Source organism: Triticum aestivum, chromosome 5B (genome assembly GCF_018294505.1).
Source record: "Triticum aestivum cultivar Chinese Spring chromosome 5B, IWGSC CS RefSeq v2.1, whole genome shotgun sequence".
NCBI classification, from domain to species: domain Eukaryota; kingdom Viridiplantae; phylum Streptophyta; class Magnoliopsida; order Poales; family Poaceae; genus Triticum; species Triticum aestivum.
This window is the reverse complement of record NC_057807.1, coordinates 297704921-297731404: the sequence shown is the minus strand read 5'-3', so window position 1 is coordinate 297731404 and position 26484 is coordinate 297704921. Positions and strand designations below refer to the sequence as shown.

The 26484-nt window shown below is 40.5% G+C and overlaps 1 protein-coding gene across 1 annotated transcript; it reads right to left on the bottom strand.

Annotated features, from left to right (window-relative positions):
• Positions 1 to 344: 344 nt before the first annotated feature.
• LOC123111497 (structural maintenance of chromosomes protein 6B) lies at positions 345 to 24038 on the bottom strand. Its single transcript, XM_044532300.1, has 28 exons — positions 23786 to 24038; positions 23578 to 23683; positions 21926 to 22059; positions 20732 to 20787; positions 17985 to 18071; positions 17034 to 17354; positions 16207 to 16326; positions 15472 to 15606; positions 12885 to 12961; positions 12720 to 12795; positions 11557 to 11631; positions 11311 to 11415; positions 10037 to 10203; positions 9860 to 9962; positions 9383 to 9495; positions 7041 to 7245; positions 6848 to 6976; positions 6615 to 6729; positions 3528 to 3613; positions 2822 to 2917; positions 2135 to 2271; positions 1935 to 2037; positions 1498 to 1577; positions 1300 to 1378; positions 1114 to 1171; positions 895 to 992; positions 722 to 816; positions 345 to 646 (listed from the first exon to the last, which is right to left on the bottom strand). The coding sequence occupies exons 1-28, from the start codon at positions 23889 to 23891 to the stop codon at positions 589 to 591; spliced, it is 3120 nt and encodes a 1039-aa protein (XP_044388235.1). The 5' UTR covers positions 23892 to 24038; the 3' UTR covers positions 345 to 588.
• Positions 24039 to 26484: the final 2446 nt, after the last annotated feature.

Below are 26484 nucleotides of genomic sequence, written 5' to 3'. Positions count from 1 at the left end.
ACTTTGTAAAGCTTGACAAGGTTAATCAAAAACAATCCAAAATTTCACAATAAAAGATATACATGGTCTGAAAATATATTAAAATATGATTCTAATGGTATTGATTTGATATTGTGATTGTTAATTTTTTTATGTATAAACTTGGTCAAAGTTGAACCCAAAACAAAGCTAATATGCTAAGTACATAAAAATAGGAGTATGATTTATGGATGTTAACACCTTTTTGAGAGCTGAAGGGTCCATAGAAGCCCTCAGCAGTCATCAAATCAACTGCTTAACTTGGCATCAGTGCCAGGCGCACCATGACTGGACGGATTCTTTTCACTTGGCTTCACTTAGTATCATGCAATGCAAAATGTTTTAGCTGACAGATACGTATATGCCACCACAAAGAGGTCATTTCATGCCAAAGACGTCGGTCCCCGATAGTCCTAAATAACAAAACAAGTGCCGGTACACTTCGAAACAAGCCATGAACAAAACTTAGATAGGAAATGAGCAGTTCCCAAGAGGTTCTGTCAGAAGTGGACCCTGAGGCTAGGAGATATATACAGTGCTGAGCGCAACGACGTACAGCTAAGCCCTGAGTCAACCGCGAGGGGCGGCCATTTGCTGCTTCTTGACCCGATCTCCAGGCTTCACCATGCTGAGGAAACATAGATGTCATAAATATCAATTTGCAAGAAACTGGAACAAGAGCAACCACAGGCAATTTTCAGACCTGATATCGTGCGGTGTTATAAATACCCATTGTGACCCTTGTGCAACAGCAAAATCTACGAGGGTGTCCAAGCTTATTTTGCGGCTCACCGCATCCTGCACAAATCAGATACCGCCAATAAGGTTTGGTTTGTGATATACAGGGTGATTGTAGAAAACCATCGGATTGCTCACCATGAAAACGTCAAACTCATCCATGGCCCTAAAAGGTGCTTCTGTCATTCCATGAAGAGCTAAAGTGAAGCAAAGTGTTGAAAAAGATCGCTCCCCTCCTGGATCAAGATGCATATCAAAAGTTGTAGTTATCAAAAGCATAGCTAGGAAATACCAACAACAACAAAATTAAACACTATCTCACAAGATACAAGACAACCATGGCAAACATAAAGGTACCTGACAGTCCTCTAGTGTCTCTGACAGTATCACGGGATGCATCTTGAGGCATCGTCAGCTACATCAAACATCAATTAAAAATATTACATAAATCACTACAAAAATATGCGGGTGGGCTGGTGATGAAGCACAACTTCTCCAGCCACTAGGTGCACATCGAAGGGGCAATGTTACGAAGGTACACACCTCAACAGACAAAACTTTACTCTTGTAATCTACGTTGATGAACCCACTGATACCTTTCTTTCCCAGGTGCTCATTGAACCTTCAATCAAAACAATAAAAGTGGCCGACTAATCAGGACTAACCATTTCAACTGACGGATAAGAGAAATCAAAACCTGCAGAAAAATAGATGATAAACATCCAAGAAACTTGTATTTACAGCCATGTCAATTGTCGCTTCAAAAGGCCAGCATTCCTCTGGAACTTCTTCCATCGCAAGTCCAATGCTTTTTGACATGACTGCACGGCAATAAACTTGGGTCAAGAACAGACCCAACTGCTGTTTTGGGTATAGGTCTAGTGAAACATTCAAAACTTTGAAAACCAATATCGTTTTTACGTAATTAGATTGGATACACAGAAATCATATGCGTAGAGTTGACTCGAAAAGCATTTCACAAATGACAGTTGTGAACTGGAAGCGGCATGTATCTGGGTTGATCAAACATTGCATGTGCCCCAAATGTTCTATGCATTTCTACAACCAAGATTAAACAGTAATAACTAATTCAATCAAATATTCTTTTTCCAACTAAAGCACCAGTTTGAGAAAGTCAAAGATGTCACCAGAAAACATGAAGTACTGAACGAACTTACATTTAATTTCACCCTAAAACCTGCATACAGCTGTTGCTTTCTTAAGATTTTCCGTTCCTTTTTGTCATGCAATGCCCTCAGATCATCTATGGACTCAGCATATCTGCTCGCATATTATTACTGTTATTAATGAAAAAAGGATAAAAATTCATGGGCATCAGCTTTTTTCTGCCACTACGACTAAGTTGGTGGTTCCAAACCTTCTGCTTTCTTGATCAAATCTCTGTTTCAGTCTATTTATCTTAGCACTTAATTGTTCAGGGGTGGATCCAGCAACATGACTCAGAGCTTCCATGTCACTCTCAGAGCAAATAATCGAAGCCTTCTTGAAGTACTCCTGCAGAATATAAGCACAGAAGATTTGATATATCCAGGTGTTAAAAATGCTTCATAGAAATTAACAAAACATGCACGCTGGATGTACCAAGTTGACAGTATGCAGTACACAAATTATAAGATGAAGTTGCTAATTTAAGTTCGGCCACTATTCAAGGTATGACCTTTTCTAAGAGTATAGGAAAACAACATGAGATTGGTGGTTCTTGACCATACTGAAACACCATCAGTCCATCCAACAGATAAAAACAAATTATTTGAACATTCATGCTAATCTTACTACTTCGTAGTTCATCCTGCCAATTAATAAAATTGAGCATCATCACTTTTACTTCCTCTTGCAACAGGGTTAATTCCATCAGAATGTTTGACACTTACTAAGAAACCGTTCTCTTATCAAGTTTTATAATTCTTTTGGCGATGTGAACTTTCAGGCGCACACTGTCTGTAGCTATAACAGAACACACTTACTTTTAGAGAAGAACCATACAGAAACAATCATAATTCAACAAAATGAAAATAGGCCATTAGTGCCAGTAAAGAACAAAAACCTGCTGACGCTGCTGAAGATCTGCATACTCTGCTTCAGCCGTTTTAATATCAGGTAAAACTTTAGTTGTCATGACACCTTCATAGTGAGTCTTCTCCTGGTTCACATACTCATTGAAAGAAACTACCATCAGTAATACAAGCTACAGACAATTGAGCGATCACAATTTTCTAACTTCTTCCCAATAGGAATAGACACCGCTTGGTTGACCAAGCTGTTTATGGTGATAAACCGTGTCCAGTAGAGGCAAATTTTAACAAAAAAAATCCATAGAAACTGAATAAGTTGTGTAGGTGAAGAGCAAGCGCCATATTCTAACGAAACAATAATGTGATGCTTATCCACTTCTACAGTATAATAAATATTCTCACATTCGAACCAAAGTTAAATAAAATCCATAATGGAAATATCAAATGTGATACTAAGGTGAGGAGGGGCACAAGACCATATGAGCCATAGTGCCTGTAGAACAAACGAATGACAGCTCCAATTTCAGCAAAAGGGGGTCATTGACAATGCAAAAATTTACATGGGATAAGAAAGGAAAAGGGAAAATATGTGGCTCATTGATGCTTTCATGAAGCAGATGGACCAAAGAAATGCTCTTTCAGTACATCTCACCTACACTCGAAGCATCAAAACACCATAGAAACACAAACCTAGAGCAAACTGAATAGCACTAATGGATTTGAGATAAGGAGAAGCACCTGCTGAGCTGCATCTATTTTACGCTTAACAAGATCTAGTTCATCATTTGCGCTGCTAAAATGTAATCTCTCCTCATTCACAGAATCTGAAACCAGAAAAAGTTGTTAGAATCTGCAGAGAATAGTAGTTACAGCTAAGAAGGCAGCCATAGACAGCAGAAATATACTTTTTCAGTTTCAGGCATTGAAGAACATTCTGTAAAAGGAAATCTAGGCTACAAGTATAGGACGAGAGGAACCTAAAACAGAGATTTAGTGAGCAAAAAAAATCTAGTTTTTCATTCTCTATAGCTATGGCATCGTATTTTTTTTCTAAAGTATGCATCTAATGCAGAAGGTAAAGGGAATTTAATTTTGGTATTCAAGTAGTATCAGGTAATGTATAGGTCAAACAAACAATCAAACAGATCAAAGTATGGATAGGTTTATCCTTAAGTTTCCTTTTTATGCAACCAGCAGGGGAGCTGCCCATCATTATATTAAGAAGAGAAAAACACTAAACAAAACAGACCCAGAAAGGTCTTGACACTCCCACAGAATATCCACAGCACACACACATGGATTAAAAGAACACCAGAAAAGATTACAAGCGCGCCAAGATTACCACCTGATTCACACATGGGCAGAAGTCTGGCAGCGGATATCCGTAAGTTTCAGCATAAACTAGTGCTTGATGGAGGGAAAACGCCAATTATTTCCAAATACTATATTGTAAATAAAAGAAAAGGCAAAGTTTCAACAGGAAAAGGTTGAGAAACAAGTTCCAACTGGAAAGAGCTGGAAACTGTTGAAAGTTGTATATAATAGACATGTAATATGCCTGTTGTATATGGGGTTTCTGCATGTTTTGTCAGGCCTGTAGGTGTATATGTATTGGCCCATGACCTCAAAGAAATACAAAATGCATATTTCCTCGCATGTTATAGAAGTACTACTCCCCCCTTCCTAAATATATAACGTTTTGGTAGTTCAATTTAAACTACCAAAACATCATATATTTAGGAACAGAGAGAGTAGATTTAGGGGTTTAGTTTTTTTTGGACTCTACAACTCGTCCTTAACTGATCGAATTTGTCTCAATCTCGATTTCCACTTTCGATTGATTTTTATCTCCACACACTGCATGCGATTTTCTGCTTCCCATCCCCCCAGATCAATTCCTTGATGAGATCACATCTGCCACCAGCCATCCTTGCAGCGGCAGTGCCCCAATCTGTCCTAAAATGCAATCACAAGACACCACACCCGACCATCAGTTCCTCCCACCGTCATCTCTACTCAGCAGCTCCATCGACTACCCGATCCAGGCTGATTTAAGTCAAGCCGCTGCTGCCCACCCCTCTGTCTTCCGGCCCCGCGGCACACGCGTCTGCTAGACCTTCACCGTCGCAAGCAGCAGTTGCTTCGGTTGACTGACACCGCTTTCAATCGCCAGCTTGTGCCACTACATAGCTTCCACCCACCTCTGACATCTGCCGATTGCCACTCTGTTCAGGCTCCCCATCAAGAACATGCACAAAGGAGCTCGTCTATTTCATTCTGCTTCGCTATCCTTTCATAAAAACAGGTACAATGTCACCGGCCAACCTTTTTTTTCCTTCTCTCCCTCGTTCGTTGATTTTTCTTACAGTGTTCATCCCATGAACTTTATCTCAGACATGCGCCCTCCATTGGTTTATAAACTTTTTTTTCTCGAGAAAACGCAAAGAGACTTGCGTTTTTTTGTATTAAAAAGAGAGGGTTTATGTTACAAGCCTCCTAGGAGGTACAATGGTCAAGGTGGTTACAGGAAATCAGTGCACATCCCATGTTTGGGCCATGGTGTCCCGTAGGCCGGCAGTTCCTGCCTTGGCCCAGAGCGCCGACTCCTCCTTGATCTACGCAACTAGGTCATTCACGCATGACTGAGCACCGTTGAAGACGCAATCGTTGCGATGTTTCCAGATCATACATGGGTTAGAAGGGCCATGGAGGCGAGGCCCTTGCGCATGGCCGTTGGTATGCTCCGCTTGGCCGCGTGCCACCATTCCAGCAGGGAAGATTGATGGCTTGGCAATGCGCACGGCATGCGATGCCAGACGATGATTTCATGCCAAACCTGCCGGGAAAATGGGCAGCGGACGAGCAGGTGGTTCATCGTCTCAGGATCTTGGGAGCACAGGAGGCATGGGTATTGTTCTCTTTAAAAGGCTTGTCTTGTTGCATCTGGCTTTAAGCAGGAGCATGGTCGTGACCACGATGAGGCATTTGTTTGTTCTTGTGGCCCACATGACCACACCCTTCTTGCTATGGCTTTCAACACTGGTCTGTAATCAGTTTAATGTCTATAAATGCTTTCTTAAGAGTGGCTGGGTGAGTTGTGTGAGAAGGTCAAACTGCAAATGTCTGTGATGGTTCTCATCGCCTGGGAGAAAAGAAACAAAGCTGCAGTTTCCGGTTCAGAGTGCAGACACTGAGTTGCAAGCTGTGGCTCTTTTGACAGCATATGTGACTTCGCCGCGGTGGTTACTTGAGGATTTTGGTGTTTCTGTCAATACAGCAACTCACCTTTTTTCTGAGTATATGTGCTATCAGAATTGAAGCATGAGCTCACCAAGCATATTGGTGTTGATGCTTCCTTCATGAGGTCCTGTGTGCAGGACCAGGTGATTGCTCTACAGTATGTGCCTTTCGAACTACAGTTAGCAAATTTCTTCATGAAGGCCCACACCAGAGCACGAGAAAATTAAGGAGTGTATCATTCGCTTCATCAGAGGACAGATATAGCCTAACAAATTGGTCACATGCTAGCTTTATCACTATGCTATATTGAATCCTTTTACACAGACTTGTTGCTAAGTATTGCCTAACAAATTGAACAGTCAAATTTGTTGTATGCCTACTTCAAAGAAGCTAACGCCACAGTTTTGCGTCCATCATATACGCAAGTCTAAAATAAGCATAATTCTAAAGTAAAACGCTACCATGTGGCAAGCATGGTTAGCCATCTCAAGATCGAAATGGGAAAAATCAAATGCTGAACAACTTGCATACATGCCAGCAAGAGATGGTAACATCATCAATGCTGAGATTGTGGATTTTTCATACCCATAAAGGTCTTGAATGCCGTTCTTCTATCATTCACTTCTCGTAAAGCTGCTGTTAACTTCACATTAGTCTTCTGCAGTGATAGTTCTTTCTGCTCAATGTTATTCTTCTCTTCCTGCAGAAATAAGTACCATGAGAAAATTGATACAGTTCTTGCTTAGATAACAAAGATTAGTACCTAGTGCAGTGAAATGAGATAGATGGTTCCTCGAGAAAGGAAATCGGGAGCGGACCTTTATGTCCTCCTCTAGTTCAGTGGTGTCCACAGCAGCATGCCTATTATTTTCAGCAGTAGCTCTCCTTCCGTCTTCAAGTTGCACTTTTTTATTCATTAAATGGCGCTCCTCAGGTTCTCGTTTTCTCTACAGACCAACATGGGAAGTTAATAGATAATTAAAATGGATTACACACCAATAAGAATTTTACCTTCAAATTTGCTATTTTCTGTTCAAGGTTACTTCGGTCATTAACCAACTTCCTTCTCTGAGCATTCTTTTCCGAGATTATTCTTTGAATACCGTCAACTTCATTCTTCAGTTCAGCTATTTTTTCTGCAGGTGAACTGCACCAACGCTCAGGTCTTGGCCTTTTGTTTGGAGGAAGAATAGTCTGAACAGAACCTCTAGAAAACCTGAAAGAAAAATTCAATGGCACAAAAAAATCAACGAATGAACATACAGCAATCAGATATCACCTAGCATGCTCATTTCCACAAGTTATCTAGCAATTTGCATGATACTTTATTTCCCAAAAGAAGTTCATGAATAGAAAATGCATCAGTAAACTGTAAAACTGCTGTGGGAGCTGAAACACAGACACGGTAAGGGAGCACTGCTGCTCCTCCCCGCCCCTTTTCTCCAAAGACGGCGACCCCTGCTGGCAGCTGGCCCTGCAGCCCCGCTTCGGCGCAAGCAGGACCTCTAGCCTGCTCATCCAGCAACCTCCAGCACACGCTGGATCTACCTCACAACATGCCATCCAGCGAACCCCGAGTCCACACCGGATCCTGGGCTTTGGATCTCTTCTTTAATTTTTCTTTGGTTTCCTACTCCTGATGAATGGATGATAGTTGATGAAATTACAGTAGGAATGGATTTCAGGTTTGGCTGAGTGTGAATTGCTTGTAATCTAGATAAATAGTTGAGGCCAAAATAATGCATATTGGTTCTTGTCCATGTAACAATGTTCTTGCTGCCATGCTATGCATTTTTTAGGTAATTACATATATGTGTAGCAATTTGGTGGCAGATTTTATTCACTTGGTACACAAGGTCCGGGTATAACACTTTGAAACATCAAAATAAATGAATAACACAAAAAGGAACTTAAAATACTTCACATATGCATGAACAATTAAAAACATATGATTGAATACAACATCTTGAAAATCTGGCTTTATATATTTGAAAAAGAATATTACATTTTGTTAGTACATGAAATCATTCCATTAAATTGGCTAAAAAAGTATGTCCAATAAGCTTACATACAATAGCTTAAAAGTCAGTGAAATTTATCTAAATCAGCAAAAATGAGGCTATTATAATTAAACCGGTACATAAACAGAATATCAGCATCCTAGGGGTTTAGCATTATGCCCAATCATTGGCAAACTGGCTGCCCGGTCATTGTACTACACAGCCGACGACCCAGACAGCCAGTTTGCCAAACGACTACAATGCTCAGGTGCTCCGAACAGGATGTCCAGTTCGCTGTTACCAGATTCACTGGAAGAGGCGTCGGACCCTGATCCCGACAGAGCAATGATGATCGGGTTTCCAGATCGCAAACGATTCACTCGCGATTCATAGAGAAGTGACGCAAAAATCCAAACGAGACAGCAGAATTCAATTGACACTGTTGCTGCCACTGCTTGACTATGCCCTTGCTGACGCTGCTCGACCAGGCCTGCATTGCAGCTGTCAAAACATGCATGTGTCGCCCCCGTTGAGCTGAAACCCACTTGGTCGACCTTGCTGCTGGGTAGCCGTCGATGACATTGCAGGGGGAACAGACCGAGTCCTGAGAGGTTTAGTTGGGTTGCCAGAGAGGACATGGTAAAAAAAAAGAGAAAGGATGAGGTCCTAAGGGGGGTGCCCAGCCATCAAACTTCTCAGTTTCTTCATTTCCTTTTCTTTTCTTAAGCTACAACCGTAAGCTGGATGCCAGCCCTTCAACTTCTATCTTTCTGCATTTTTCTTGTCCTTTGTGTTATTAAGCTACAATCTTCTGTGGTCAATTTGCTTGCCTTGCCAGCCACTAATTCCTATATTGATTATTACAGGACTATAATTTACCCCTTTGGGAACCCCATTACAGGTTTGTGGATTGGAGCTGTATATACCCCAGATAACTCTATTTTTAGAAAGCAGAGACCACGAATCACAAATCAGCGCATTGTGAATCAGGTAACTATGGTTTAGGGACTAGGGTGCCCTCCAAGTGGTCCCGTATGTCATCAAACCATTCCCCTGCAGTTACCCCGGGGTGCCTCTTGGCACTGAGAAACTCCAGAAAATTGATCTCAAGCCACTAGTCAATTCCACAAAATAGCAAGATGATAAATCATCAAAACTAAATCTATAAGTGGGAATTTGCATTTACATAAACATGTGGGGGCACATGGTGATAGAAATACCTATAGGATTCCAAAATTACTTCTAGCAAAGGATTACTTATGGTAAACTATAGCTAAACTGCTAGATATAACAAGTTAATTGCTGGAATAAAACCAAACCTAATACGAGCAGAGTACGACCACCAAGACTTACATTCTGAACCCATCAGAGGTATAGACTTCCTTTATATTCCGCATCCTGTGATCAAATGCAACAGATTTTCCGACTTCATAATCTCGAACCAGGACCTGCCTTTCAGCGTGACCCTGACACAAAGAAACTTTAGTAAATATCTGCTGTAATAATAGTATCTCGAACAGAAGGATCCAAAAATAAGAGAACAAACAGTGTGATGCATATTGATATCTCATAATTAAAAACTATTTCATAATAAATATCCAGTTTATTTGGATTCAAAATAATTATCCATTCAGGGAATTATGAGTTCAGTTGTTGCAACTTTTCAAAAGATATCAAATAGTTAAAACTTAAAATACGACATTAAATAGGAGTAAGCATAGTCAAATTCCATTATATAATACTCCAATTTTGTGCCTCCTTGCTGTTTGGAGTAATTGGACCACTTTATCGAAACCAACATAGTTGCTTGAAGATTACATAATGCAGTACCTGATCTACCAATACATTCAGCACAGTGTGGTTCTCTGACTGAATAACTGATAGTACTGTAGGGTGCTCTGTTGTAGGAAGTGAACCATCTGGAATGATCAATCTATAGGAGGTCACAGAATTAGAGTTCATAAAAAATAAACAGAAAATGTTGAAACAGACAGCCTTTAATCTTACCGCTGTCTAGTGAAATCATACACAATAATTCGAAGGTTATTGTAATACACTCTATTCGCGCATTCTCGCAGAACTTGTAAATCCTTATGACACGAGACAATAAATGCATCCAGAAGCCCTCCACATGCGCAATCAACTGCGACAGACCAGGACTCACTAGCAAGTTGCTGCATGACAAAAAGCATTATGAAGATTTGGAAGAAGTAACGCAGACATAACTTACATGATAGAAAAGGCAATACTATATGAAAGAACTGGCTATAATTTATACCATTCCTTTGCACTATAAAGTAAGTGCAGTACCCAAACTTCGACAAGGACTACAAAAGCATAATTATAACAGCTTAGTGGCACAATCCCTGACAAGACCGTGTAAAGCTTAAATTTGTATTTCTACGGGATAACATGAGACAACAAATATATTTTGCATTCATGTTATTTGATGAAATGAGAAGAAATATGTATACAGTTACTCCAATTTGGTGCACCTGCACAAACGGCCAAAACTTTGCACGCAATTTTCAGTTTCCATATTCTAATTTGAAGCGCATGTATGAAAATCTAGGACATTCCCAGACTTTAGTACTTTCCAGAGTCAACACAGGCTCTACAGCAGTTGGAGATGCTAGGAGGAATAGAGGACAGAGCAATATGGATGACCGGTCACAGTAATAAAGTACTCGGATGGGTTAGAACTTCATAAGAACCAATACAGCTGCACTAACAGAACACAGCATAGAACTGTAGCTGGGAACAATAGTTAGGCTGCCATCTATAAAGTCATGGATAAACAAATAGATAGACAAAACGACATGCTATGAACATGTGAGATGGTAACAAAACAAGACTATGAGAATATAAGCAATATGGGTTGATGAAATTTTTTTTGTGGGATAGGTTGATGAAGTGTATTACTGAATACAGCAGATCAGAACAAATGCTAAATGATATAAGTAATATAAGGAAGTTACTACCTCCTTTCCGGTTTATAAGGCTTGTGCGTATCTTTAGGTTGACAAATAGACCAAACGTAATACAAGTTATATATCACAAAAAAATACATCATTAGAAACTTCAAATCGTATACTTTCTAATGGTATAATTTTTAGACTATACAACTCATGTTTTGTTGGTCAAATTATAGATCTAGGGATACACACACGCCTTATAAACCGGAAAGGAGGTAGTACTTCACAAGGTATTATTAGTACATATTCTAGACTCAAGATTAACCAATTCAAGACAAGAATCATGATAAATCAGCATTTTCATACCAGATGAGCCCCTATCGGACCAATAGGCGGGCTCCTAAATCTTCCGTGGTTTGATTCTATTAATTGCAGGAGTTTCAGAACTTTTTGTCCCCCGAATGCCGTTACCTAAGACAAAGCATTAATTGCATAAAAACAAACATGTTAGAGAGGAGTTGCTACTAAAATCAATTACATCCTGAGAAGCAGGGTTATAATCATAAAAAGGAGTATACACTGCTTAGTGGCTACTGTAAAGAGAGAATATACCGTATTACTTTGACGCTGTTGAAGACCATCCATGTGAGATTTCAATTGGAGTATCCTTTTATCACTTTCAGCTATCTGCGAAATAAATTTAATGGCATAAGACCCACATGTTTCAATGCAGACAAAGTTGGCCAACAACACAAGAAAGCATAGAGGACTTGTGAACTTCAAATGGTGCAGATAATTATAAGTGATGTTTTTCAGATAAATGTCGAAGGAACACTTCTTCGGAGGTACTTAATGCTGAACCAAAGCTCATTCCGAGCTTGAAATCAGCCCACAGTACTGAAACAGGTAATCTAACTTTGACCCAGATGTATTTTGCCCGTAACTCTGGACTTTCAGCCTCACTCCAAATACTTTTTTAAACAAGTAGAGCTATGACAGCAGTTCTTTAAGTTCAGCAAAAGGGAGAAAATGTGATAAAAGAACAGGGTTAATAGAGTGTCAACTAAGGTGAAGAGAAGGGGCGCATTCCACATGGACATGGTATTCCTTCATACATTACGTGTCATGTGCAAACATATTTGGAATTTTTAATGAATCTAATCAGAGTTGACTTGTACATGGAGAATGTAAAATTAAGCCTAATTATTACTATGCGTAATCACATTCTGCCGCTCTTTTTTCCACATCAAGTATTAGGAATCAGAAAGAAGCCAAACATATGAGAAGCAGCAAAAACAATCTCTAAGAATAACATAATCCAGAATACACATTCTTTAAGAATAACATTATACTACATAATTACATTATCTAGAAAACATATTCCCGCATCCATACATCAATAGGGAATGGATGCCACCAAGGAACTATGAAATACAAAAGGTAATATATTTTTTGCTCGTAATTATTCTCCAAACTGACCAAACAATATCTTAATGGAGATTTAGGCCATACGAAAATGGTAGAAGTATGTTCCTCAAGAAATATTTCCATAATACAAAAAAAATACAATTCAAAATTATGGTTTAGGACCTTTCTTTGGCAAATGTTTCTAGTCCAAACTGTGTCTTATTTGTGACTCGGGTGGACGAGTAACATATCATGTTTACTGTGTTTACAGTGTTTAAAGTTCAGTATGCAGGAAAGCAGTATTACTGGCAGCACATTGAGTTTAATATCATCACCCTGCACTAAGTGGGGCATTGAGTTTAATGTACCTCTTTTGCTATGTCACTGATAGACTTTTGGATGCCTGATAACTCTTCAGAAAATTCTTTTTCTTCCTCTCTTAACCTGAATGGCACACGAGGTGGAGTCAAACAACCAAGATATTTACTTGGATATAGTTAAGCAAAGTAAGAAGTACAGTTAATGAGAATGACCTTGTAACATTTGAATCAAGATAATCAATCTCCCGTTGTATGTTCTGCATGTCTTCCTCAATTTGAGATGCCTCAGCCTTCAGATTGATAAAGAAGTGATTCAGACAGAATAACTAAACTCGAGCATACAAAGCCAAGGAAATACAAAGAAATCAACAGCGTGCTATGGCAGCGTAATCTTTTGCAACAACTGATATCAAGGTTCGCCGATTATTTCATATTTAAGGGGATAACCAAACTTCTTCTGAGGAACAGGTTATCATCTCAGTTGACAATATAGGTACGAAGTGGTCATAGTTAGCTATTGTGGAAACCAAAAATGTGATTAGTCCAGTTAATAGCATGATGCTCCCCTTATTTAAAATGAACTATCACCTCCGTTCACAAATATAAGATGTTCTAACTTTTTTCTGAATCGGATGTATATAGAAACGTTTCCGTGTGTTTGTTCGCTCATTTCAATCTGTATGTAGTCCATACAAATTTTGGAGTATTTGTGAACGGAGGGAGTACTTTAAGGTAACACTAAGATTTGTGTGAGGGGCCCAATCAAGCCATCCCTAATCAGGGCATGTTTCGTTTGTAGCCAAATATTACAAAACGTTAGACAGACAGTTTGGCAGTTGTTTGGTTGCAGACACAGTTGTCATCTGCCACCCTTTATTAGATTCTTAACCCACCTGTCAGTCTCATTTGTTAGCCAACTTTTGCCAAGCGGCAACCACAAGACTGGGGCTTGCCAGACTTGAGACACAAGTGTAGTACTGTGGAAGGCTTGCTAGACTAGAAACATGCCTTTAGTATTTCTATCCAAAAGTTCTCTCATCCTAGTCTATAGTCGATAAACCTTTCAATTCTTAATCCCCTTCCAACACTGTCATCTGCCCCTCAGCACAACAATTACCCTAAAGTTCACATCAGATGAAATTATATATTCATAATCTTTAAGGAAGGTGGTCTTGCCAACCGTATAAAGGGATGGTGACACAAAGCTTTTTCAGCTATGCAATTAGAAAAAGGAAAGAGAGGTTGTCCGCCGATTCATTTCTTGATAAAAGGCCAGGGTCTCAACCATGACATTCAAGATCATGCCACAATTCACAAAAGGCAGCAGCCAAAGCACCATGCCACCCAGTCTGAAGGCAGCTAAAGGGAGTGATTTTGAGCTCATCGGGGTAGCCAAATGGCAGCAACTGGTAGAGCTAGCAAAAGCTACGAGGAGCCAGCGTCAAGAAGAGCAATCTAGGAATGCCAGCACAGGCGACAGCTGTGAAATTTGTTAAGCAGAGGATTGTGCGAAAGACTATAAAGGGGACAGAAGGAAATTGGGGTGCCCTCAACACTCAACAATAGAGAAAACTTAGTTTTTCATTGCCGCCTCAGTATCACGGATTCAAAATCTCCACAAATCACCACCTCTCTTTCTCAATCTCAATCGCCTAGCTAGATTCCTCCTCAACCATCACCAGATCCCCTAGCCTTAGTAGTTTTAAGGCGGTAAGGCAAGATGCCCAGCACTTTGGCGAGGTAAGGCAACGCCTTAGACATTGTAGGAACAGACAATCAACACATCTACCATGAGAGAAAATGAAAAACATTGATAGATTGCCACTATCCATACAGCACATAACTTCCTCACAGCCCAAAAGACCCGTCGCGGTGACAGAGACTTCTCTATGGCAGTCAAGCGCATGTCAAATGTGAGGGCTATGCCTTACAATCCTAGGACACCTTAGCGGTGACACGTATGCCATAGCTTAGATTTACGCTTTAAGAACCATGTTATCCTAATTGTTGGTCTGGTTCCCCTGCTCCATCCTCTCTGCTGTGGATCCAGATTGCAGCTCACTCCTTCGCTGCTCCATCCTATGATGTGCAGTGCACCTTTTTAGAGCAGTGTGTTACCTACAGTAGCCTGCGGTGGAATAGCATTAGACTGTCATGCAGGCTGCTGTGAATTGTGGTGTATTAGATTTCCCCTTTTATCTTCATCAATCCATGCAGGCTGTCCACTGGCAGGCAGCTTCCTAGGCAGGTGGACGGACTAAAATCTATTGTAACACTATCTACTACGTACTTGTATGGTGGAATTATTTCTATGGGAGAGAACAGCTTAGGCCCCGTTCGCTTTACAGGATTTCTGGACATTTCAAAGGAATTATGGATTCCATGGTTTCTTTTCCCTTTGCTGTGTTCATTACAAAGGAATTCGCTACAGTATACCGTAGGAAAGGATTGCTAACAGTGTCAATTCCATAGGAATCGACACATCTACCCTGATCTCTTTTTTTGGCGGAAGCCCGAGGCTGCCCACTGATAAGCTGAATAAAATATGCAGTGTGGGTCCATGTGTGAGAGAAGAATGGCTAGCATGCGAATTAAAAATCAGCACAGCTCTGCTAATGTGTGGTTAGGACTGGTACGACTGCTGCAGCTCTCTGTTTATCCATCCGGCGTTCAGAACGCGCAACCACTGTTTCTTTCCTCTAATTTCAGTTCCTCCGTATTGTACCTACAAGGCTTCCCTGTTCCTACGCTTTTAATTTTTCATATGGTTTAGAATCCTTTGAAGCGAACGAGGCCTTACTTGAGTAAATTGCATATGCTGCATTTGGAAATCACGGAGTTGTGCCTGCATTTGTTTCAACCGGCCATTCATTTTCTCCAGTGTACGTGTCCCACGCTCATGCTCTGCCTCTAGTTCAATCTTCAACTTCACAACCTGTGAACAAAAGGAACATGACAATTGTTAAGAAAGACAAGTAGAAGTCATTCTACAATCATGTCCGTAGCAGATAGATGTCCATGATGTTGATGTCTTGAGAATAAGGGATCAGATAGTGTGGGTATTTGCTCAGAAATGAGGAGAAAATAAGAAAAAAATTACATGCAATATTTTCAAACAAGATTACCAAACATGTAATCCTTATATTTCAAATTGAATTAATACTAGGCAAAATTAAGCTGACACCAATAGGAATCCTAGCACCTCATTTGTGGCAGTATTTCGATACAGCCAAAATGAACATATCATTAAGCCAGAAATTATTGCAGATTTAGTTCTGCGCGAATAACCAGCAACAGAACTTGAGATAATAACTTATAGGCCTGATAAGCACTGTAGACAAAAAGATGTGACAACCAGAAGGATTGCTAACAATTGATGCCTTGACGGTCATAATTTGCCTACATGTATCATGACTATCACTTCTTCATTTCCATGTTCAAAGACAAGAGAGCTGCACGTGGCTCTACAACTTTTGGTTCAAATATGATTAAATTTCCCTGAACATAAAGGATGCTACATCAACTACTCAGATACCTCAGCAATGTTATCTTCCATACTTTTCTTCATGCTGTTCACTTCATGAGTCTTATCGCCTAAAGATCTTACAAGTTCTTCCTTTTCAGTAAGCTCTTTCTTCAGGTCATCTATAACGACCTAAAAGATGCAAAGATATAATTCAGTAAATGATCATAAGCAAGCTTGCATAAAGTTAGACAAGCCAAACACATGGAAATTCAACATATATATGTCAAGAAATTCTTTGAGACCATTTTGAACTGTATTAAGATAATCCCTCCGTCCCAAAATAAGTGACATGGTTTTAGTTCAAATTTGAACTAGAATACTGACCAATGCAAATGGAATAGCTAATACATTTTCAAAGGAATTTGGCAGAATACCTATGTTTTTAAAGCGTCCCTAAGGCGACGCCTAGGCGTCGAAGCGCTCCCCCTCCGCTTTGGAAAATCGACCGCTTTGGGCGCCTAGGCGTCCAAAGCGCCCGCCTAGGCGTCGCCTAGGCGCCAAAGCGCCCCCCCCCCCTCCCTAAGGCGGTAAGGCGTCGCCTTAAAAACATAGCAGAATACTACCAAGAAACAACGATTTCTTCCTGACATGAATTAAATTGTTAGTGTGGTGGAATTATTCTATAACGTTTTTACAAGGATGGAGGGTTATCTGTCTAATGGGTTGCAATGATTTATGTTTTGTGTTACAAAAAAAAATACAATAGTGTTGGGACTAAAGGATCAGTTGTTGATTTTGTTGTTGTTGTTACAAAAATAATTACACTGAAAACCATATTGGTGCTCAGAGGATACAATAGCACAATGGAGTTTCCAGTCAAAAAGGTCATAACTTACTGTATTTCGGTCAATTCTTTCTTGGCATGCAGGAATTCGTTCTTTGAGTTTCTGGAGTCTCACTGTCTGTTCCTCAATTTGCTGGTCGACTTCATAAACCCATGACCAGGCTAACTTTTTCTTCAAATTATCGATATCATGTGCTATCTCTTCTATGTGTTCCATATTCTTTATCTTCTCTCGTAATTCATCAAGTTCTCTCATCACTGGCTTAATTGACTTCTCCAACTCTTGAACAACAGAGTCTGCATTGTTCAGCTGATCTCTTATTGTCTCCAGTAACTCATTGACTTGTTGAAGAAGAGTAGCCTTGAAAAAGAACTGCAACAAGACATAATGTATGGACAGTATAAGAACAAGAGCAGTGCTCAGAGTTATAACAGAGGAAGTGATATAGCAAGAACAGGTACAAGGCAGAATTATGAGATCAAATCAACAGCATCACTGCATTATATAGCACTTCAGCTCAAGGGTCATAGGAAGTCATAAGCTACCAAAAGACATATTGCCTGCTATTAAATACATTGAGTGCCATGTTCTCATCAAATCATGCTCTTGGAGTCTAAAAAATGCTACTCTCTCCGATCTGTATTACTTGTTGCTCAAGTGGATGTATCTAAACGTATTTTAGTGCTAGATACATCTGTTTGAGCGACAACTAATATGGACCAGAGGGAGTAATTAGTTATATGAAAAACTGGAAACCATCCGCTGGGACGCAAATAAACATGCAACCACAGTATTATACAACTGACTAACAGAAGGCGTGCTTCACAAGACAACTGAATACATCTAGAAGTGACTAAATACCATGGGACCTGCAGAGTATGACTATACAATTCCATTCAAGTCCATAAAACCATAGATGCTCCAACACATAAAATAAAACTAGGTAAAGCACACATATTGATACAGCTGTATCGGCAGGAAACTGAAAGAACTGATGATTACCTTAAACTTATCCTTGTCGTTTCCTGAGTGCAGGAATTCTCTACTTTTGTCTTGACTCATAATTACACAAGGATTTTCAACATCGATCTAAAAAGTTGCACATGGATCAGGATGTAGAAACATAAAACATCCATGACATTCAATCAAGGACTCAAGGTACTTCCACAGAAAGGTATAAATAACGGTTTCAGGTCCATATCATGAATGGTAGAATAATGCTGATACACGGCGGTGAAATCCTAGTCAAATCCAACTCCAGGTATCGACACGGCAAAGTTTATCGTAAAAACTACTGATGCACCAATTGCTTACACTCCCAAGGTTCTTGCGCCTATCTTACGATGATGAAGACGAGTTAACTGCTGCTATGTATAGACATGTTGCTCTTCAGGAGGTTAATTTGGTTCAGAGGAATCATCCAAAGTAGATTTCTAGTAGCAGCTAAATAATATCAAGAGGAGGCATCACGTTAAAGGTTTCCAAATTGGACCCATGCTACGTTAGATGGAAGTAGCCATCGATCATGGCCACCAAGACCAGATCCCTTATTGTGCATGTTTTGGATGCAATTCAGTTTGTTATAGAAAATATATCGGCTTGAAGAGAAGAGAACCAGAAAAGGCTGAAATTCGGGATTTTGTTTTTTCCACCGAAGAAACTTGCCAGTGCAAGAAGGTGCAAAAAACAAAAAAAGAGACAACGAATTCCTGTCTTACTTTCCTTGTTTAGCCAAGACATGAAATTAGAGCTCTGTTCTTTATTTTCTTGTGGGTCAAGTTAGGGAGTCGCTTGCTACTATAAAGGCATGCCATGCGGTTAGTAAAATGCAATTATGTTCTGAATAAGACCACGATGTGTGTTTCAGGGTAGATACCAGTTACCAAATTTTGGGGTAAGCTTGTCCAAATCACTTGCTTTGCTGCATGAGTTGCTGCCTTTTAGACTGGTTCCTGTGTGCTGAATCGGAAGGTTCAAATTCTCTTTGTCTACGTGTGTGTGGGCAAGACGCCAGATACAAGGCGGAGGAAGTAACGTGAAAGCCGGGCCACGACAACAGACAAGTTCCTTGCTTTGAGGGTTGGTCCTCATAAGGTATTATTAGCGAAGATGACAGACCAAGGTGCACGAGGGAATTAGGTGAAGTGCTACTATGATTGCGCACTTGTGCACACAAAGCCCTGCTTGACAGCTCTGTAAGCTCCGTACACGACGGCTTGATTGATACTCCCTCCATCCGAAAATACTTGTCATCAGAATGGATAAAGGGGGATGTATCTAGATGTATTTTAATTCTAGATACATCTCTTTTTATTCATTTTGATGACAAGTATTTTCGGACGGAGGGAGTAATTCAGTAAGCTCTGCGCATATGAAGACCTGCTTGACGATTCAACAAGCTCTTGTACATAGGCAGGCGTAGTGCACTAACTGAACTGTGTCACTCTATCCTTTCCCATTGGTTGACATGCCATGTGCTACTGACAGATCTGGCAGCATGGGCTAGGGGCAAAAAGCGGACATGGTGAGGCCAATGGCAAAGGCAAAGGAAGGAGCTCCCGCTCGCTTTGAAGTTCCTTGAGGTGATGGTGACACACATCTGCTCGCTCTGCAGAGGCACGTAAAGCACAGGCTTTACTTTCTCTTTCACATGGTCTCTACTTTTATCCCTTTCTTTTCAGTTCTTAAACCCATACTTGTGCAAAGAGCTTGGATCAACCCCTTTCCCAATTCTTCCCCATAGCGAGTAACATATCTCTGTCCCCTCTCATAAATATAGCACAAGCATGCTAACATCTATTTTGTAAAGTTTATACTGGTTAGTGAGTTTGTCATATTTTAGAATGTGCATGCATGTTGAATTAGCTGGGTTACTAATAGGAGAGAACATGGGTACAGGATGAGTTATTAGCCCATGAATATACTTAGGCCTCCTTTGGTTTACAGGAATTTCAGAGGAATTCTAAAGGATAGGAATCTTATAGTAAAATTCCTTTGGAGCCCTTTGGTTTGTAGGAATGGATTCCTATTTCTATGTAGGATAGGAATAAATCCTTGACATTTCAAAGGAAAAGAAACATTAGCATAGACTCAATGAAAAAATTCCTATCCTATGCATCAAATGACATCTCTTTCCCTCCATGAATTGATATACATGCCATCCCACTTCCTATGATTTTCCTATTCCTATGTTATTCCTATCCCGTGCCAGAACCATGAGTTGGTTGCGAGATCTTATGGGTTTCAGCTCTAGCCTACCCCAACTTGTTTGAGACTAAAGGCTTTGTTGTTGTTGTATATTATTCCTAGCCTATGAACCAAAGGAGGCCTTACAGTGATAAGACAAAAACAAAACAATTAGCATGTATGTGCGCATCCCAATGAAATTTCTTCATGCATGTCTTGAGTAGAGAGAAAACAAGGAGAGCGAGTAGACAGGAGGGGGGGGGATATGTGATTGTGAAGCTGACCAATAGCGCAATCGCGGCGGAGCGAGCGAGAAAGCCAGAGAGGAAGAGAGCATGGTGTCTTCTTGCAGTTGTTTTAATATATCTTATCCTTACATACATTTATTTATTTATATAAAGACACGCAAAGGTGCAGCGAGGAGAAGTAGATGAAGGGTCCGTCAGTTTCTACACCTTTTTTTCATAACTGACCCAATACAGAAAGAAAACAGTAAAACAAACAACTGGATGAGTGAAACCACTACATAAAAATTAGTATTCATCAGCAAACAAGCAACTTACATTAAAATGTTCAATTATCTCATTAAGATCATCTTTGCGATTTGCCACCTTCCTACCTGTTCCAGCACATATGATCACAATAGGCGCAGTATAGTATAGCATGGTAAAAATATTGTGCAGTTAGTAAATAAAAATACAAGAATAGCTACTGTAGTTAATTAATTAACATAATCTCCGACCCATATTACTTGTCGTACCTTTAGTACAACTTGGTTTTAGTAAATTTATAGCAATCATCCACTTGATCAATTTGGTAAATTCACAACAACCATCTATTTAACCAGTTCAGAATTTACTGTCACTTTCAATTTACGCAAGGACTCTGATCTAACAGCAATCAGATGTGCATGATGCAATTTGGACCATGCAGAAGTCTTTTGTGGTAGCACCATCTGTAGGTGAGCTCAACTGAGATTAAGTGTTTTTTTTCCTGGAAAGAATGAAATTAAGTGCTACCAGTGTTTATTTCCATGCCTAACTACTCCCCCTGTTCCCAAATATAAGACATTTTGGCAGTTCCATTTAAACTGCCAAAATGTCTCTTATACATTTATAAACAGAGGTAGTAGCATTTAACAATGTATGGAAATGGATGCAACATGTAAATACCTGGTAAAGATAAAGATTATCCGAGTCTAATTATAAGTGAAAAAGCACACTTTCTGCAGCCATGCAAACATGTACAGTAAGAAGTCAAGCACAAGCAACATGTGTGTCGTTTGCCAACATGGAAAGTTGAGAGAACTAAGGATAGGAAAGATGTGACAGCTAAATTAAAACTTGAGATAACCACTAAACAGAACAAAGATATGCAGCCAACACACAAGAATGGAGAACGAATGGAGAAATGCAACAATCATAAGTTCAGAAATGTGTCATCTTTGAATAGAAAAATACAAATAAAAACTGAGAACTCTGGTAAGGTCACAGAAAAAATATTAAAATAATACTTTCTCCGTTCCATATTAGTTGTCGCTGAAACGGATGTATCTAGACATTTTTCAAAGCTAGATACATAAGTTTGAGCGACAACTAATATGGAACGGAGGGAGTACAAGTTAGCAAAGTGAGAACAGAAACCTAAAGTACTAAATTTGACAGCTAAAACAGAATCTAAACAACTTTACACATGAAGTGTTCATAATAGACGGGCACAACCAACAACTGGGAGGAGGATGGATCAAGTATGAGTACCATGTTGATCCTTTAAAATCGTAGAACTTGATGACTCAGTAATCCTGCGTTCCAGTTTAATTAAGTTTCCGTATACATCAGGCTTGAACGAGTCTTCCCCTTGGTTGTTGATGTCAACAGCAATTGCTGCATAACTGCGATTTAAATTTAACAAAATAAACTATATTAAAATCGATCACACGAAAGAGAGATAAAACAGTCAGAGGATAAATGCAAAACCATTAACCACAGATTGTACAGTAGAAACATTGTATCATGATTGATGCAGTCATCAATTCCACAATCATACGCAGGACCATAGCTACTAAAGCAGGGCACCCTGACAACCTTCTGATTTAATGTTCAATCGCCCAACTGGTGGTTGACCATTTGGAATGATTAACATTATTTTATTCAGCCAAGGGCAGTCGGTGAACCAGCAGGTTCAGCCGCTATTTCACCAATTTGCAAAGATCTAACCCCAGAGACTGTCTGCTTTTAATAGGCAGCCTCTGTTGAATTTTTACAGAAAAATCTTCAAGCTAAACTAAGTTATTATGCTACATGTTTATTATAGAACAAAATACATGCCTACAGATCATTGTTAGAAAAATACTGTATGACCCATGAAAAAACAATGATGTCTGGATTACCCGAACATGTATGAATTTTCAACCCAAATGATGTCTTTCTAAGTAGAACTATAGGCATATATTTCACACCATAACATGTATAATTCTTTATGGATCTTTTCAAACAAGTGTTTGTATGGGACCTACCGACCTAGTGCAAACTACAATATTATCGTGTTATATCTGGTGCACAGTTAAAAATTCCGTCTGACCTGCTGCAAAGTGAAAGAAGTGGCAACCTGCCTGGTGCAAAGTGCAATTTACTCTATTACTCCCTCCGATCCATATTAGTTTCCGCTAAAACGGATGTATCTACACGTATTTCAGTGCTAGAACCAGCTGTTTGAGCGACAAGTAATATGGTATCGGAGGGAGTAATATTAATATTAACAGTGTGATGTGCGACAGTTGGTGCCCTGTTTGAAAAATACATCAATTAATGCAATAAAACCAGACCAGTGTATAAGTTTTTTGATAAATCATGTGATCTCTATTCTTTTCTCTGAACCATACAGCTGCGACATTGCCTAAAAATGACTGCAGCAGATTTTTCAGGTAATACAGCTTTGAAGAATGTTAGTGACTAGTGTCATGTGCAACGGCAAGGGTATGGACAAGGCTCAGACAGGTAACTCTTGGTGTGTATGTGTGTGTGTGTTACTGCAACGCATGCTGTTCAAATGTTTAATAAATGTTTTCGTATAATAAAAATTGGCCAAGTGCTAGCAGCATAGCACTGCTTTCACTGTAATCGCGCGGTCCCGACACCTCGCCAACTTGTTAGGATCGACAGGGATTAGGCCCAACCGAAGAGATTGTGTAACCTTCAATATTCCAACATGGTGGGCAAAAACCGTATCCGGAAACCCATCTACAGAAATGCAGCAATCATCATAACAATCTGAACCACACAGCAGCTATTCGCAACCAACAACTATCCTCGCGATAAAATCTAAATTTTTTTCCGATACTGACTCGGGATTATTAGTGATTTAGATGACAAAATAAAAGATACTAGTGGGTACAGAAGGCGAACGCTACCTGCAGCCAGTCTTGATGAAATCTTTAATGGTGGCGGCCCGCTGCGTGTTCTTGGCGCGGCAGCCGAAGGCGATACACAGAGCCGTCAAGATCGCGCTCTTTCCGCCTGCGCCAGCAGGAAGAAGAAAAGGCGAATCGATGGGTGAGAGAGAGAGAGAAGGGGCGCGGGGAGGGGGAGGGGGGAGCTAGGGTTTGGGTGGAAGCGTACTGCCGTTCTGCCCGGTGATGAAGTTGACGTGCTCGCCGAGCTCGATGTGCAAGCTGGAGTGGCACATGAAGTTCTCCAGCCGGATGCGGGAGATGGTCCCCGCCATCGCCGCTCCCTTCCTCCTCGCCGGCGATTCGGAAGCTGAGACGGCGAAGATTTGGGGATTTTCTGGGGGTCAGACTTCTGGTGTGGGGTTTTTCGGACGAGGCTCCTCTGCCGTTCGGCAGGGTGCCGTTCCATCAGTGACAGGTGGGCTCATTGAAAAACAGGCCCACATGGCAGTGCCACAACTGCAGGCAACGTACGTCAGGGGAGCCGCTTCCGGGTTTTTCCCTTTTTTTCCGGGGGGGGGGGGGGGGGGGGACTTCTGGTGTGGTGGGCGGTTCGGTGGGCGGGAGAAAGCCCGCCAAACTGTGGAAGGGTCAGACGGAAGCGCCTATACAGCGCTTCAGGCGCTCCAACCGTTTGCGCTCGCGCGATCTCTACACGAGCGGACCATTAGCTTTGGCCACTCGCTTGTTTGGCCGCTACTAAGCGGTCAAAGCTTTCAGATTTATGAATTTAAACAAAGTTCATGAATTTGAAAAAAATAGGTTATTGGGTTATAAAAAATTGCAAATTCGAAGAAAGTTTTTGCATTTGAAAAAGAAAATCTAAGCTTGAAAATTGTTTGTGAATTTGGACCAAGTTCATGACTTTGAAAAAAAATTACGAGCTCGAAAAAATCATAAATTTGAAAAAAAAAACAGAATTTGAAAATCATCACTTTGAAAAAAAGATCTGGATTTTAAAAACAGTTTTCGAACTTTAAAAAAAGTTCATGAATTTGAAAAAAGATTTTGAAATTGAAAAAAGAATACGAATTTAAAAGAAAAAATAAAGGGGGGGAATAACTAAAAAGGAAAAAAACAAAGAAAAACCCATCCTGCGAATAACCAGCAGAAAAAAAACACAAAAAAGGTGAAACCTTCTGTTGATGGTTCTCAAGACTGATGGCAAAACAAAAGAAGGATGTGAACGTATGATGCGAATGAGAAAATAAGAAGAAACTTAAATGGGGCGAGTCCAAGGTCAAGCAGGGTGCGCGCTAGTTGCAAAAACAATAGGAACTAGCGCATAAGCGCTAAATAGGAGCGGCGGGGGTCGACTGCTAGCTACACTATTAGGGAAAAGCCTAGCAGTAGCGAGGGTATCCGCGCTATTGATACGGCGCTACAGCTAAAGGTTAGCAGTAACGCTTCTTGGCACGCGCTACTGTTATATCTACTTAGTAGTAGTGCGTGCTACAACAGCCACTACTAGTAATTACTAGTAGCATTTCTCACTGCCCGTGCTACTACTATTATTCTGTATTCTATTTCTTTTTAATTTTAGGTCGTATTCATATACTTTTATACAAGTTTTCATACCGTAGCAATTTTAGAGATTGTTTTTACATTCTAGTGAGTTATTAAATCACTAGGTGAAATAACCGCGGATTAGTTTCAAATGGATAGATCCTAAGTGATTATCCATGACTTGGTCACGTAGGATAAAACTAATCCGCGGTTCTTTCACCCAATAATATAATAATGTACTCATCATCATCATCATCATATTAATATAAAAGACTCTCGCATCATATCATCACCAACAACACTAGCTAATAATCATTATAGTTATTACCACCAACACTATTTAATCATCATAGTTATAGCTAATCACCATCAACACTAGCTAATAATAATCATCATAGTCATCACCACCAACACTCATTCTAGCTAGCTAATCACTCCTGCTGCTCTCTCTTAGGTAAAAAGGTATAGAACACGTGTAGCACTCATGATTCATCATATTGGAGCATGCAGATGAATCTGTCTTCTAATTGTGGGATGCGCTTCAAATTGCTGCCCCCTAGTACTTCTCTGCGATCCTTCACAATTTTGTTTCGGTCTTTGACTATTAAGACTTGCTCGCTTTTAGAAATCCTGAATGCACTCATGTGCAATGTAGGATGTGATGTAGGGTGGAACCCTATAGAGAAGATCTTTCACGAATTGGAGGTGGAATCCCCATGAATAAGATGAACAAAGGAGGGAAAACAAGAGGAGCACTCAAGAACAAGTCAAATCACACATCCACTAGACAATCACACACATAAGATCCACAAGGTACATGAACAACAAAGGGAAATAATATGCATATGGTAGAGTTCATCCCAAATCCTATGAAGGAGATGAGGGCTTGATGATCCTATGATTGGGATCCTTCCCACAAGGGGGTCTTGAGCTAGGTCACTCCAAGAGGAGGTCTTGATCTCCTAGTGGAGTGGATCCATGGAGCAAAGCTCTCATATGTCTAACATATCCTTTTGCTTTCCCTAAACATGGTCCTAGGTACGGAATATATAGCCTTGGGGTCGAAGGAGAAGAAGGGGGGCCGAAGATGCACTCTCAGCCGGCCATCCTGTAGGGCCTGTGCGCACGGGGTAAGTTGGGCCCGTGCGCACGGGGGTCCCGTGGGCACGGTACATGCCCGTGCGCACGGGGTGCTCCAGCGCCAACTTCCTGAGTAGCCCGTGTGCACGGGGTCTTCGAGGCCCGTGGGCACGGGGTCGCCTGGGAGGTGCAGTGTTGATCCTGTTGCACTCCTTCTTCCTCCTTGTGGCCTTGTGGTCCTTCTCCAACTCCTTTGGGGTGTCCCTCACCAGCTTGTGGTCG

Coding starts and splice junctions, on each gene's coding strand:
- LOC123111497 (XM_044532300.1), bottom strand. CDS start 23,891: ATGGCGGGGACCATCTCCCGCATCCGGCTGGAGAACTTCATGTGCCAC. Junction 22,060..23,577: donor TTCATCAAGACTGGCTGCAG/GTAGCGTTCGCC, acceptor TTTAAATCGCAG/TTATGCAGCAATTGCTGTTG. Junction 2,038..2,134: donor TTTGATCAAGAAAGCAGAAG/GTTTGGAACCAC, acceptor ATATGCGAGCAG/ATATGCTGAGTCCATAGATG.